This window comes from Myripristis murdjan, chromosome 1 (genome assembly GCF_902150065.1).
Source record: "Myripristis murdjan chromosome 1, fMyrMur1.1, whole genome shotgun sequence".
Classification (NCBI taxonomy): Eukaryota; Metazoa; Chordata; class Actinopteri; order Holocentriformes; family Holocentridae; genus Myripristis; species Myripristis murdjan.
This window is the reverse complement of record NC_043980.1, coordinates 3297568-3312519: the sequence shown is the minus strand read 5'-3', so window position 1 is coordinate 3312519 and position 14952 is coordinate 3297568. Positions and strand designations below refer to the sequence as shown.

The window sequence follows — 14952 nt, the reverse complement described above, 5'->3', positions numbered from 1 at the left end:
GCTGCTGTTTGTTGTTGTTGTCAAAAACGATTTATTGCTCAACATCCATGGATACGGTGTTTGAAACGGACGTGGTACCTGCAGGTAGGCCATGAGGTCTCTGAGCACGGGGGAGCGTTTCTGCTGCAGCAGGTTCTTCAGGGCGATGATGATGGGGATGGTGTACTCGATGAAGGCCTTCTTCTGCACCTGCAGGTGAAACCAGGAAGCTGCCGGTCAGCCTGCACAGAAACTCACAGTCGTCCCAGGACTACAGCTCAAACGATAAATCTCTGTTATTTGTTTTGGGGTTGTTTCTTTCTTTCTTTCTTTTTTTTTTCCATAAGCACACCAAATTAAATATCGCTCCAAAGCTTGTTTAAATTTTGTCCTGGTCTCCATAGGAGCCATTTCACTGTCATGAGAGCATTTTTTCAAACTTGATGTCACTGTATAAAATGACCTTTAGTGACCTAAAATATTTGTTTATAATCTTACCTGTGAAACCACCTTCTTCTGTGCGGCCTGCAGCACGGCCTTGGCCATGGTGGCCATGTTCTCCTCCTCTGGCTCCTCGGCTGCGGCGCCCCCTGCTGGAGCAGATATGGCCTGCAGTTTCATCTCCTTCAGACTGAGGATGCTGAAGGTCTCGGCCAGAATGTCGGCGCCGTCCGAGTCCAGGGGAAGCTCCTCGTCGGCAAAGCACGCTGCAGGAGGAACAAGTGAAAGCATCACAGCCACAGCTAGTCAACCCTTAATTTGTATTATTGTAGATGATATAAAAATTCCCTGAATTAAAAATTGGGTGAGGGTGGTGGTGGCTGTGCGACAGAGAGAGTAGAAGCTGACCAGGGCTGGGACAACACGGTCATCTCCCGATTCCATACTATCACAATACTTGGGTGCCGATTCAATATGCATTCTTAAGTGTTGCAATTTATTGCAATTTTTGTTTTTTGAATTATCCACTGTTCCGGAAATGTCTCAGAAACTCACTCTAATAGTCAATAAAGTTTGATGAGGCTGTGATTCTCCTAGAGGTCACTAGAGGTCATTTTCTCCAGCGACGTCCAGTTGGACAAAAGTCTCTGGCTGCAGTGAAATGGCTGCTATGGGGGCCAACATCATCACACAGGAATCAAATGTGGCTCATTGAATCCACAAGAGTCTCAGCTTTCCAGTCAAAGCCAACTGATGCAGCTCCAAGACTGTTTAGGCCCCAGTCTGCACACACACACCATTTTACAACAGGCCACAAGAACACATGTGGACTGCAGGCTTTGGGGCCCAAACTGCATGGGATTAGCAGAAGGTGGGCGTGTCTGCAAAGGGGAGAGAACCCATTTTCATTCACACAGCTGGAGGTCAGAGGTCAAGGGACCTGCTGGAAACAGACTGGCTAAATTTTGGTGAGGGGAAAAACTAGCCTCTTAGATTATTAGATTATTTAGCTCACATGAGAAGCTTGGTACTGACGGATTCCTTAAGTTTAGTTTCAAATGATACCAGCATCTTTACTCTTCACCAATTCGGGAAACAAAATTTTTTTTAGTGAATTGGGCAAATATTAGCTCTACTCAAATAAAACCAAACTGATTGAATCCAAATGGCAGCAGGTGTTTCCCAGCCTGCGCCCGCTGTGCGGCGCTGGGACTCACCCAGTATGGACTGGTTGATCTTGCTGGTGATGTTGAAGCGCTGGGCGTCGTTGAAATGCTCCAGGAGGAAGCGGTAGACCCTAAATCGCTTCTCGCGGTGCTGAGCTCCTTTCAGGGAAAACCGCACTTTTTCACTACGGAGGCAAAGAACAGAAGGCGGTCATGAATCATCCATCTAGAGTTTAAAAAGTAGAACGTGTGCCGGGGAAATAAACAAAGACAGGAAGTACATTTCCCAGCTGCCCACCTGTCGGTCTGAGGGAACTTGTTGTAGGTTTTGTGCTTGGTGTACGAGTTGAAGTGGAAAATGCACTCGATGAAGTGCTGGCTGAACATGGTGGGGTTCTTCTTCAGCAGCAGGTCGACCAGGCAGTACTCACACAGGCTGGGACAGGAAGCAGGAAGCAGGAAGCAGGAAGTGAGTGAGTGAGATTTGATATTAAACTGAGGAGGTTATTGGGTGATCAGGAGCTCCTCTGCAGGACGTCTAAAGCTCTCAGAGGAAAGTTAATGCCTTTAAATCCTTTTAAAGACGAGGCTTAACCAACTTTAACACTGATTTTTACACAGACCGTTGTTTTTTTTAATTTCAATAAGCACTGCGGGGTAAAAATAAAACTAACAGCACTAAAACAGAACTTCATCCGGCCGTGTGAGCGTAGCGTGCGATTCACCTGGCGATGTCAGGCACCGGGTCGGCCAGCACGGCTACGAAGCGGAAGAACAGCGAACCTTTCCATTTCACAAACTCCTCCTGCAGAAATAACGATTTTTTTTTAAAAAAAAAAAAATGTTTTTAGATACAGATCCTGGCAACACTGCTTGAAAAAATAAATTCTAAAAAAACTAAACTTAAAAAAAAAAAACAAAACAAAAAAAAACAAAACAAACAGATGACCAAAGTAAAAACATCAAATATCACTGATCAAAAAATATGTAATACTTTTAAAACAAATTACAAAGAATATTTAGAATGTTTTCGAAACTATGTATGGAAATAAATAGATAGAAATAGATAAAAAAAAAATAATAATTAAAAACCACTGAAAGCTAGTGCTTTCTGGGAAATATAATGAAAATGTAATAAAAATAAAAACAGAGAATAAAAAAAAAGTAACTGTCTTTTTTTTTTTTTAAAAAAAAAAAAAAAAAATCTTTTTTAAAATAAACAAGGAAATTTAATTTCAGTTTCAGAGAGTTAAATGGCAGCTCAGTGCCCTCTGCTTACAGTAATTTACAAATTTAATAACTGTTTCTCCTCTGTATTCAGTTAATGGATTTTTTTTTTTTTTTTTTTTTTTTAAAGGAGCTGTTTCAGACGTGTTCCTCTCTGTGTCTGACGTTTCTGATAAAACATTTAAAATGTTTCCAAAAATATGTATGGAAACAAATAGATAGAAACAAACAAAATATTTAAAATGCATTTAAAGCTAGTGACACTGTGCTTTCTGAGAAATATAATGAAAATAAAAATAAAGAATAAAAAAAAAAAAGAATTTTTTTAAACCTTTTTTTTTTTAAAGAAAAAAAAAAGGTATTTAATTTCAGTTTCAGAGGGTTAATGAACAGCTCAGTGCCCTCTGCTTACAGTAATTTACAAATTTAATGACATATATTCAGTAGTTTTTTTTTTTTTTTTTAAAGGAGCTGTTTCAGACGTGTTCCTCTGTGTCTGACGTCTCTGATCAAACACCTGGTGGGCTCCTCTCAGGTGAGGTTTGCTCTCAGGTGAGGTTGCTACCTGCAGCAGGTTGGTGAGCATGATGAGCGTCTGCTTCCTGATGATGGGGTTGTTGTCATGGAGACAGGCGGAGACGTTGGGGATGTAGTGGTCCACCATGTTGGTGTAGCGGACACACAGGTCGCACATGATCACCACCACGTTGTTCCGCACGGCGACTTCCACGCCCTCCTCCAGCTCACGGGCGAACACCGGCAGGTACCGCTGAGTCAGATCCTCATGCTGCAGACACAGCTTACCTGAGGGAGGGAGAGAGAGAGAGGGAGAGACAGAGAGAGAGAGAGAGAGAGACGGAGAGGGAGAGAGACAGAGAGAGGGAGAGGGAGAGAGAGAGGGAGAGGGAGAGGGAGAGACACACAGAGAGAGAGAGAGAGAGAAAGAGGGAGAGAGGGAGAGGAGAGAGAGAGAGACAGAGAGACACACACAGAGAGAGACAGAGAGAGAGACACACAGAGACAGAGAGAGAGAGAGAGATACCCTTTTTTAGACTTTATTCAAATTTCAATGCTTGTGACGGACATCTGAATTTTATTAAATATGAATTCAGCGATCTGATGTTTAAATACACCATTTCAATAAATATAAATACAGTTATGTATTTCTCTTATTCTTTTTTCTGGTCATTTTCTTGTGCCTTTTTTAAACTAATTTCTTGCAAATATTCCCATAATTTCTTGCCTATCTCAATTCAATTTGAGTAAGTTTAAAAAAAAAAAAAAAAAAAAACACTAAATGATTTGCTGAAAAAAGAACAAACAAACAAACAAAAACAAAATGACTAGAGTAGTAAAGTAATAGTAAAGGTAATAACAGTGTACCAGTGCTGATCTGAAGGCCGGGAGTGATTTCCAAGCCCAGTGAAGATTTTAAAACATTAAAACTGAAACATGAATTTTTTTTTTTTTTGTTTGTTAGTTAAAAACCAGAGCCAGACAGACGCAGGTTACCCAGAGTGATGACGCCGTGCGCTCTGACTTTGGTCGGCAGAGAGTTCGCCCTGAACTGAGACAGAGGGGCCGGCAGCTCCTCGCTGTTCGCTGTGAACACACACACACACACACACACACACACACACGGGATGTACTTTTTAGTAAAATGTCCTCTTTAATGCTGATTTCTTTTGGCTGGAAAAGGAACCTTTTTGAAACAGATTTATTTAATAATAATAATAATAATAATATTAATAATAATAATAAAACCTTATTTGTATAGCACCTTTCATAGAAGAATTGCAGCTCAAAGTGCTTCACAATAAAAAGAAGAACATTTGAAAACACATTAAAGAAAACATTAAAAAGAATAAAACACAGCAGAGGGTGGAATTAAAAAGGAAAAGGCGAACTCTGAAATAAAACAAAAGAAGCAAATAAAACAATAAAAGACAACACAGAGCTAGTTAAAGGCTAGAGCGAACAGGTGGGTCTTTAATCTTCTTTTAAAGATATCTAGTGAGCTGGCTTCCCTGATGTCTAAAGGTAGTGTGTTCCAAAGCTCAGGGGGGTAAGGAATAAAGGCGGCATCCCCGATTTTCTTTCGACTTTTGTAGGGAACCAATAAGCCAGCAGACGATCGCAGTGTTCTTTGGGGTGCAGAGCCAATAAGGGAGTTGGCAATGTAGCTCAGTCCTAGCCCATGAAGTGCTTTATATACAAGTAGGAGAACCTTAGAGTCAACTTCAACAGGCTATCTTCCATCGGCATCACCCACACTCCATTGGACTGGTTCACATCTTACCTCTCTGGTCGCACTCAGTTCATTCAGCTCAAGTCCCTGAAATCCATCCCCTCCTCCGTTACTTCTGGCGTTCCCCAGGGCTCTGTCCTGGGGCCCCTACTCTTCATCATCTACCTCCTTCCCCTCTGCAATATCTTCCGCAAATTCAACATTCATTTCCACTGCTATGCTGATGACACCCAGCTCTACCTCACCACCAAACCCTCATCCTCTCTCCCGCCCACCTCCCTTACCGACTGCATCTCTGAAATAAAAACCTGGTTCACCCAAAACTTCCTCAAACTAAACTGCAATAAAACCGAGGTTCTCCTCATTGGCACCAAATCCACTTTATCCAAAACCGACAGCTTTTCTCTCACAATTGACAACTCCACTGTTTCACCCTCCCCCCAAGTCAAGAGCCTCGGTGTCATCCTGGACAGCACACTATCCTTTCAATCCCACATCAACAACATTACCCGGCAAATCCCTCCATAAACTTCAACTGGTCCAGAATTCAGCTGCCCGCATCATAACCGGAACCCCCTCCATCCACCACATCACTCCTGTCCTTCAGCAACTCCACTGGCTCCCGGTTCAGTTCCGCATTCAATTCAAAGTCCTCCTGTTTACATTCAAGGCCATCCACAACCTCGCCCCCCCCCCATATCTGTCTGATCTCCTCCACGTTCCCACTCCCTCCCGTGCCCTAAGATCCTCTTCCTCCATACACCTGTCTGTCCCCTCCGCCCGTCTCACCACCATGGGGAGCAGAGCATTCAGCCGCTCTGCTCCCCGTCTCTGGAATTCATTACCACCCCAACTCAGAAACATTGACTCATTCACCCATTTCAAGTCACAACTCAAAACGCATCTGTTCAAAACTGCTTACCTCACCTGATGTCAATTTCTCTGCCTCTTTCTGGTGTTTTATTCTTTATTCTTATTGCTGCTGTTGTTTTTTTTTTTTTAAATATGTCCTGTTGTTTTAAACGTGTTCTGATGTTTTTTTTTTTTTTTTATGTGTCCTGTACGGCGACCTTGAGTGCCAAGAAAGGCGCCTTTAAATAAAATTTATTAACTCTAAATGTTACAGGGAGTGTAGGGCAGCTAAGACTGGACTAATGTGCTCTCTCTTCCTGGTTCTGGTTAATAAGCGAACAGCAGTTTTGGATGAGCTGATGTCTGTCAAACTTGGGAGAAAAGGGAGAATATTTGACGACTGAGCTGAATAATAATCTGTAGTTCTGTAGTGAAATGAAATGTGTGACCAGCTGTGGGCGGTGGGTGTGATCTTCTCTCTACCTGTCAGCGTGTTTCCTCGAGCCGTCAGGACCGACTCCACCAGCAGCACCGTCCTCTTGCCCACCCGGGCGGGGCAGTGCAGCGACGCCACGCCCAGCGTGTGCAGGTGCTTCACCTGCAGCAGGGAGAGGCTTCAGACAAACTACACACACACACTCACACATTTCAAACTGACATCGGTCCGGTCTGTGCGTTCAGTGACTCTGATGACACTTTGTGCTGCAGCTTCTCAAAAAGGGCCGAAAAAAGTGAAAAATGTCTCTTTCTACTTTGAGCTTTGACTCCTTTTTTTCTTTTGCTGCAAAATGAATAAAACATGGATGAAAGGATGAATAAATCAATAAAATGGAGGAACTTTGGGGGAAATTCAGTTCTTTTAAAGTGGAGTGGAAAATTAGTGCTGAAATGATTAGTCAATAAATCATTTATAAATAAGAACATTTGTCCTTATTTAGGACAAGGTAATGATCATAGATTGCTTTAGTATAAAAAAAATCACTCAAAAACGTGATGACAGTAGAAATAATCGTCACTCACAAATTATGTACTTAAAACAGCTTTGCTTTTTGTCAGTCAGTCAGTCGTCTTTATTTATTTTTTTTTCCCAGTGATCAGGGCCGTGACAGCTCGGAGCCGGCAGCTGACCTTTGACCTCATGTTCGGGTCATAAAGGAACAATGTTCTTCTCACCATGAGCTCCTCGTTGAGGTTCTGCGCTCCGTTCTCGCTCAGGATGATGCCGGACAGATACGCCTCACACACCGACACCAGCTCTCCACAGTGCTGGTTCATGAAGGCCTGCACACACACACACACACACACACACACACACACACACACACACACGAAAAAGGGCCACGCTGACATGACAGAGGAGGATGGATGCAATGACTATCGACTGCTGTTTTTCTACAGTCAGGGTAAATAATCTGCCGGCGGGATGAGATTAACCAGTATAGATCTGTGGCAACAAGGCAGAACAATGCAGATCAGCCACTGGGATCAAGAAAATGACACTTGATTCAAGAAAATCCTGGAAACAAGTTGATTAGCTTTGGCTTTTTGACCTCGTTTGAATTAAAAAAATAAATAAAATACATAAAAAATAAAATTAACCTGGAAGATGAGACTGAATGATTCAGTAAGGATTTTTTTTTTTTTTTTTTTGCAATTAAGTATCAGAATTTATTTTAAATTATGAAATTAGGAGGAAACAGCTTTTCCACACAAAGCTTGATGACTCTCTGTCAGGACCAGCAGCTGCAACGTGAAAACCAACCTGAGTCTGTTTGACGTCGTCGCTGCGGCCGAACTGGAACAGAGTCTCGATGGCAGCACTTATCAGCTCCAGAGACAAATTAAATGTCTTCAACAAAGACATCAGATCATCTGAGAGACACAGAGACACAGAGAGAGAGAGAGAGAGAGAGAGAGAGAGAGAGAGAGAGAGAGAGAGGGAGAGAGAGAGGGAGAGATCAAACTTAGAATCGGAGGAAACCGGTTAGTGCAGAAGAATAGCCAGACTTTACATATAGAAATATATTATATAGAAATTATACACTCAGTGTCACTTTATCAGCTCCACCTGTATAATCTAATCTAATCTAATCCAGTCCAGCTGTTGTGCCATAAAGTTTCCTCTCCTGCTGCCTATAATGCTCAGCTTGTCTTGTTGTCACGGTAACAGAGGTGTTCATTCACTTCTGTGTTTGGCATTGAGCTCATAGTTAGTGCTGCACTTTACTGACAGCTGTTTCCACTATTCTGTCCCCCCTCATTGTGTATAAATAAGGGAGGACAAAAAATCAGAAACACCTCTCAGTATAATGCAGTCCAGTAGCAGACCTCTGCAAACTACAACCTCAGTAATAAACACAGAATTAAAGAGACACATTCTGCACAATGTCAACACAAACTGAACATGATAAACTTTGTTAAAAGGCAGAGTTTATGGCAGAGCTGCTGTTAGACTGGACAGCTGGAGCAGAGGAAGAGACTCTATATTATTTAGAATTTATACATTATATTTAGAGTGTCTGAATAGAATTTAGTACTTGAGATTGAATAAAAAAAATCTACAAACTGAAATTTGTGTAAAGTCACTGCGGTCACTCACCCACTATCTTGGACTTGGTGTAGTCGTTCAGATGCTTGGCGATTTCTCCCATCACACACAGAATGTGGCAGCAGGTCGTCACGTCCGCATCCACCGAACTGAGAGGGGAAGAGATATTTTTTATTTGACAGCGACGGCAGAGAGAGACGGGACAGGAGGGGGAGGGGATGTTGGATTTTTAACCATTTGAAATAGAATCATTTGATTTTTTTTTCAGAAACACGGGAAAAGGCAATGAGCAACTGAACAAGAAGAAATTAGTAGTTACAAAAAAAATGACCGAAGAAAATATTTTTTCCTGTAGCATAATTTTACAGTTATTACAAAAAATTCAATCAAAAAAATCTACAATTATAATTATAAAATCTAGTTTTCTGGACATTTTGTTGCAATTTTCAGGTCATTTTCTTTCTTTCTTTTTTTTATTTTTAAAGCTAATTTCTAGATAATGTTCTTGTAACCTGATTTTGGAGTTTGCAGAGGTTTTTTTTTTTATATTTTTATTTTGCACAGTTTAAAATATACAAAAATAAAAAAAATAACAAACAGTGCAGGAAGAGGCAAAAAAAACCCAGTGGGCTTATCTGAAGCCTCCACCTAAATATTAAAATTTTACAATGTTATATAGTACACAAAATTAACATACAAGAATGATAAACTAAGTGTGTGTGAGAGAGTTCTGACAGATTGTATTGACAGTGACTCCAGAGTTGCTCAGTGCCTTTTCCCTCTATGTTTTTGAAAGAAATCAGCGCAATTTGCTCAGGTCTCTAAGCACAAGAAATATGACATCCGCCCAGGTTTCAAAGGGTTACATGAATTTGTATGTATTGTAGATGTTCACCATGATTAAAGATTTACTGAGTTAACTGATGCTACGTCGTATTTTCAAAAATAACCATTTTGTCACCAATCAAATAAACCTGAAGGCATCTGGTTGCAACAGAAATGTGGCTGATAACATTCAACTTGTCTCCAATCTGCACGACTTTTACACGACATTCAACTTTTAACGCTGAATTGTTGGTTCATTGTTCAACTTAAATTCTGATTCAGGTTTTATTTTCTCTCTCAAACTGAACCATGAAACGCGCTGCGGCTCCTCTGCGATGCGCGGCGTCTCTCACCCGACCATGCGCTCCCAGGCCTCCAGGATTATGCTGCAGTTGTCGGGCAGTGTGGACGAGGAGCCGGCGACCTTGGAGAGCAGCAGCCAGGCTCCGGCGGCGTGCTCGGCCTCCGTGTGAGAGATCAGGCGGGAGATGAAGGCCGCCGTGAACTTGTTCTGTTTGGCCCAGACGGTGAAGGCTCGGCTGAAATACCGACTGCAGCACCGCCACGGAAACACGCCGGCAACAAGAGAAGAGAAGAGAAGAGAAGAGAAGAGAAGAGAAGAGAAGAGAAGAGAAGAGAAGAGAAGAGAAGAGAAGAGAAGAGAAGAGAAGAGAAGAGAAGAGAAGAGAAGAGAAGAGAAGAGAATCCGTCACAGTCTGAACAGGGAGGTCAGCTGAAGGTTAATACCAACATTTTTGACGTGAAACTCGTCTTTTGGGTAATATTTATGATATTTTGGATTTTGTAGAGATGATTTTTGGTGCTTGACAAAATATTTACACAATGACAATTCTTTAGTGATGTGAACATTTCAACTGAGTTACAGTGTGTTAGTTTATTCATTTTTAATTGAATTTGGCGTTATATAAAACAAACACATTTCTTTCCATTTTATTAATTGCTGGAGTTCTGTTTTTGTGTGATGATTTTGGTTATTGTTAGTATTATTATTATTTTATCATTATTATTTATTTATTTATTTAGTTAGTTAGGATAATTGATTGTCTTGCCCAACTTAGAAGGCACTTAATTGATTTTTCTTTACCGTTTGGTTTATTGTTATCCACTTTGTTTTTTTCTGTTGTCTTTGTTGTTGGTTTGTCTTGCTTGTTTATTTGTTTGTTTTGTTTTGTTTATTTTTGTATTAACATAACACATTCATGGGAATGAATTTTGTATTGTTGGACCCCAGGAAGAATAGTTGCTGCTGAGGCAGTGACTAATGGGGATCTGAAATAAATTATTAAATAAATAAATAAATGAATAAATATGACGCCCAAACAGGTAGAGACAAATAATATCACAGCCACAACTGTCTAATAAATTCAGAAAATGTCATTGCAGCCGTTAAAACGTTAAAAGACAACGCTTACGTCATCACCATATTGCCCACATATATATTGCCCAACACCAGTTCAGTATCATTTTTATACCAAATAATTAAAGAAACAGATATTCAGTGTTTCCTCTACAGTTTGAACTGGCGGATGTCTGATTTTTCAATAAAACGCCAACATCAGGCCAACATCTGGACTTGCCAGCTGCTGTTGGTCTGTCTCGGTTCATGTTGTGGTGTTTAGTGTTTTTACAGGCTGTCAACAAATCCACTGCCGAGTTCAGTTCAAGCCCGAGCAGAGAGGCTGAGAGGAGACTGCAGCCCAGAGTTTAGCTACAAACACAAGAGCCAATCCGCCAAAGCAGCACCTGTGAGCTCAGCGTTACATGACTGCTGTCGTTTTCATTCCTCACCACAAAAAGGAAAACGGTGTTTCAAAAAAAATCCACTGCAGTGTTTTCATTGGCCTGAAATGTGTTTTTATGTGGACGAAAGGTCAAAATGGAAAGAAAACTTTGATGAGAATGAAGCCTAAAACCATTTTCACAAGAGAAATGAACAAGAAAATGTAAACCATGGGCTGCTTTCTCAGCAGAAATAAACGCCCCAGAAATCAAAACTCAGGCTCTAAGGTAAATTTAAGATTAAATATATTTCATTTATCCATACTCTGATGTTTTTAAGGCCCTAAATTTAGATTTAAAACAGTGTTGGACGTGTTCAGAAGCTGCCGTTAGAGTCTGGGCAGAGTTGATCCAACCTGAGGTTCGGGCACTTGTGGCAGAGCAGGGTCAGCAGGTCCCAGGCCAGCCTCTGTCCGGCGTCCAGGTGCCGCTGAGGCGAGTACTGCTTCACCTGGCTGAGCAGAACCTCGTCCAGAGCCTCCAGAGCTTTCTCCTGCACCGAGCTCTCCGAGTCCACCACGGCCGGCACCACGCACTGCAGCCACGCCTTCTGCACCGCCACGCTGCCTGGTTTGGCCTGGGCCGGCGCACAAAACATCAAACGACAAAATATCATGTCAAATTACAGTAGAGGCTGTCTTACAGTTCAATTTAATGCCTTTAAGACATTTTTCAGACAGATTTTTGACAAAAATCAAAGACCTTTTTTTTTTTTGGGCCAATATTATTTTGTTATTCAAGTAAACATTGCAGGTAAATATAAATTTAAGTAAAATTTTTTTGGTCCAGTGCAGAGGTTAAATATTTATGTAGGAACTACGCTGTTAAGTGTTATAAGTATTACAGTTGGTGGCACTGCAATAAATCCATGCTTTACTTTTTCTGGAGATCATACGACTCGTATCATGATTTTCTTGCATTTCTTTTGATTAGTAAGTATGACAAGTAAATATAAACTGAGTTTGGTCTACTGCTGAAATAACACAACCAACAGAAATCAATTACAGTTTTGACAATTAAGTAATCGTTTTAGTTGTTAATCAAGTAGAAATATCAGGTAAAATGAAAACAGCTTCAAAATGTGAAGGTCTTCATGCTTTTCTTAGTTTCCTGTTGTTGTAAATTTTACACATTTGTTTCCTTTTTGGCCGCTAATCAGACTCAGGAAGCAGCTTGGAGAGCTGATCTGGGCTCCGCTCAGTTGAGGTGGACATTTCTCATTATTTTTTACACTGAATAGACAAAATGATTTAACTGATTATTTGAAAGAATAACCGATTGACAATGAAAATAATGGTTATTTGCAGCCCCAGCTGGGTTAAACTACAGTAGCTGTTATCCCCTACATGTTCAGTGTAGTTCAAGGCAGGACTGTGTTCAGTGTCACCTCTGATGCAGAAGGAAACAACAAGTTTTGAAATAAAGAAAAAGATCAACAGAAGAATGAAATTAGATAAAACGCTAAGCTGAAACCTGCTCATGAATTCAAATGGAGAACTGTTTCAGACCTTTAAGGATGCAGTATTTGTACAAATTGAATTTGAGACATTTCGCGGCCGTTTAAGGAGCCGCTGTGACAGGACTCACGCTCAGCAGCTCCCCCATACACTGCAGGGCTTTCTTCTTCACGGACAGCGCCGGGTCTCTGCTGCGCTCCGACAGCACGCTCAGGTTCTCCTCGCTTAGCGGGATCACGCCGTGCCTCAGCAGCCCCACCAGAGCCTGAGGAGGGGAGGGCGGAGGTCAAAGGTCAGGAACACTGACTGAGCCCGGGTGAGAACGATAACACACTGCTGAACGTTTGACTCAAGATGAATTTAATTAACCATCATTCTGAGCTCTACTCTATTCGAACTGCATTTCCACGTCAGCAAATCGAGAGCTAAAAGGTATCGCTCTTCTTTACCAGCAGCTGCTTTCACAGAAGCAGAAATCATTTCCTGCTGGATAGGATTACAAAAGGGGAATGTGCAACGGCTCAATAAATTTCAATTTCAATTTTTTTTTTTTTTTTAAATGTGCAGGACTCTTGGCGGCGGTTTGCCCTCTGCCGCAGGAAATGAATCTAACCGGCTGCTAAAACAGAGAAAGTGGCTGAGAAGTTCGTCGACTCTGACTGGCAACCAACTAGTGTTGAATGTTTTTTTTTTGTCATTTATCAAATAAAAAGACAAATAGGAGATGGAGCTGCCGGTAAATGTGTTATTAAGAAGAATTTGCTTGGATAATCAACAGAAAAATGTGCTTTGTTTGCTTTTTCTACTTTGTTATTCATTTGGACGCTAAGTCTGTTGATTACCCAAATAAATTCTTAAATGAACTTCTCATGCTGGACACCACCTGTTCTACCTGTTGGCCTCTGGGAGGCGCTACAGGAGCAGCAAACACTGGACAAACTCAGGCTTAAAAACTTAAAATCTTTCCCTGTTTTTATAGCATTTATTTTAGTTTTACATTTACAGGATGTGTGCTTGTTTTCTGTCTTTAATTGTCTTATTAATTTGCACTGAGCAGGAGTAGTGCCCCTAATTACATTGTACAATGACAATAAAAGAAAAAAAAGAAAAAAAAAAAGGTTATCTGTAATTTTTCACTGAAAAAAAAGCTATTAAACTTATGACAGTGTGAATTTTTTGCTGGGGTCTGTACCAAACAAACCCGTTTTCTTACATCTGGAAAATATAGTTTGAAGGCCAGGGCATCTCTGTAGCATCATAACACTTCATTTACAGCAACGTTTTGTCACATATTTCATCTTTATCCATAAAATACCAGCTCCTGCGATTTGGATATTAAAGATGGCCATACTGCGATTTCCATAATATTTCTGATTAATGCTTCATTGCTCTTTTTCGGTGCACTGCAGCAGAACATGACTAAGGTGCTGTCGTGTCCTGAGGGTTAATCGTCCATTTAGCTTCCAGTTTGCGATTAAAAAAACAAAAAAAAAAAACAACAAAAAAAAGTGTTGTTTTCTGTGTTAAACCTCTGAGCCGCTCAGCTCCACTGACCTGCAGCGCCGACTTCCTCACGTTGGTCTTTGAGTCGGCCACTCGCCTCATGACCTGAGCCAGGTTCTCTTTTGCTGTTCAGTGAGGAAAGTGTGAAATCTTGGGTTAAAGGTGCACTTTAACAGTAAAATTAAGTTGTCATTGTTAGGGAGCGGCCGTATTTCAGAATATTAAACAGGGAAAAAAACACATAATAGAAATAAAACGCTGATACATTGTTTTAAAGCGGTCATAAGAAACTGCTTGACATTGTTTTCTCAAATCAAATAGACAACGGCCACAATACATGTTTTAAATGCAGTTATAAGTGAAGTAAGAGTTTTAAATTTGTTTGTTTGACAATATGACATGACTTTTTTTTTTTTTTTTTTTTACAAAATTATAATGCACATACTGGTCTAATTCTTATTTCTGTATTTCTGTTTTATATTTTCACTTATGCTTAAAGTAAATTCTTCTCCTGAGAATCTGAGCAACTGCAACAGACCCAATTTCCTCCTCAGGGATCAATTAAGTGTTTCTGATTCTGATTACACGAATGGGATGGATATTAATTTCGTTATTTAACGTGATTTTGCAAACTAAACATAGTGTCACATATAGAAATACTGCCCTTATCCTAACCCTTATGGGCATTTTAACCGTATCTCCCAGCCCCAGCTGTCATTTTAATGCCGACATCATCCGGCCGGTCGTCTCACCGTCGGAGGCCAAGGTGTCGCTGCTGCTGATCTCCACGGTCCTGAACGGAAGGGTCCGGTAGGTTTTCTGGGTTTGCTGCGCGCCGGACGATCCTGAAGGAAACACAACGGGACATCAGCTGCACACCAGAGACGTTTAAACTTTATGTTCATC

The 14952-nt window shown here is 40.9% G+C and overlaps 1 protein-coding gene across 1 annotated transcript in view; it reads right to left on the bottom strand.

The window, feature by feature from the left end:
• ncapd3 (non-SMC condensin II complex, subunit D3) overlaps nucleotides 1–14952 on the bottom strand; it is a 45012-nt gene that overhangs the window by 10927 nt on the left and 19133 nt on the right. Inside the window, exons 13-28 of the mRNA XM_030066501.1 lie at nucleotides 14799–14891; nucleotides 14098–14171; nucleotides 12674–12808; nucleotides 11443–11663; nucleotides 9640–9837; nucleotides 8513–8610; nucleotides 7676–7785; nucleotides 7087–7194; nucleotides 6397–6511; nucleotides 4326–4415; nucleotides 3379–3617; nucleotides 2312–2391; nucleotides 1885–2022; nucleotides 1638–1771; nucleotides 478–686; nucleotides 79–189 (exon numbers count right to left, since the gene is read on the bottom strand). Coding sequence (XP_029922361.1) covers nucleotides 79–189; nucleotides 478–686; nucleotides 1638–1771; nucleotides 1885–2022; nucleotides 2312–2391; nucleotides 3379–3617; nucleotides 4326–4415; nucleotides 6397–6511; nucleotides 7087–7194; nucleotides 7676–7785; nucleotides 8513–8610; nucleotides 9640–9837; nucleotides 11443–11663; nucleotides 12674–12808; nucleotides 14098–14171; nucleotides 14799–14891 — 2153 coding nt within the window. The remainder of the gene's footprint in view (nucleotides 1–78; nucleotides 190–477; nucleotides 687–1637; nucleotides 1772–1884; nucleotides 2023–2311; nucleotides 2392–3378; nucleotides 3618–4325; nucleotides 4416–6396; nucleotides 6512–7086; nucleotides 7195–7675; nucleotides 7786–8512; nucleotides 8611–9639; nucleotides 9838–11442; nucleotides 11664–12673; nucleotides 12809–14097; nucleotides 14172–14798; nucleotides 14892–14952) is intronic.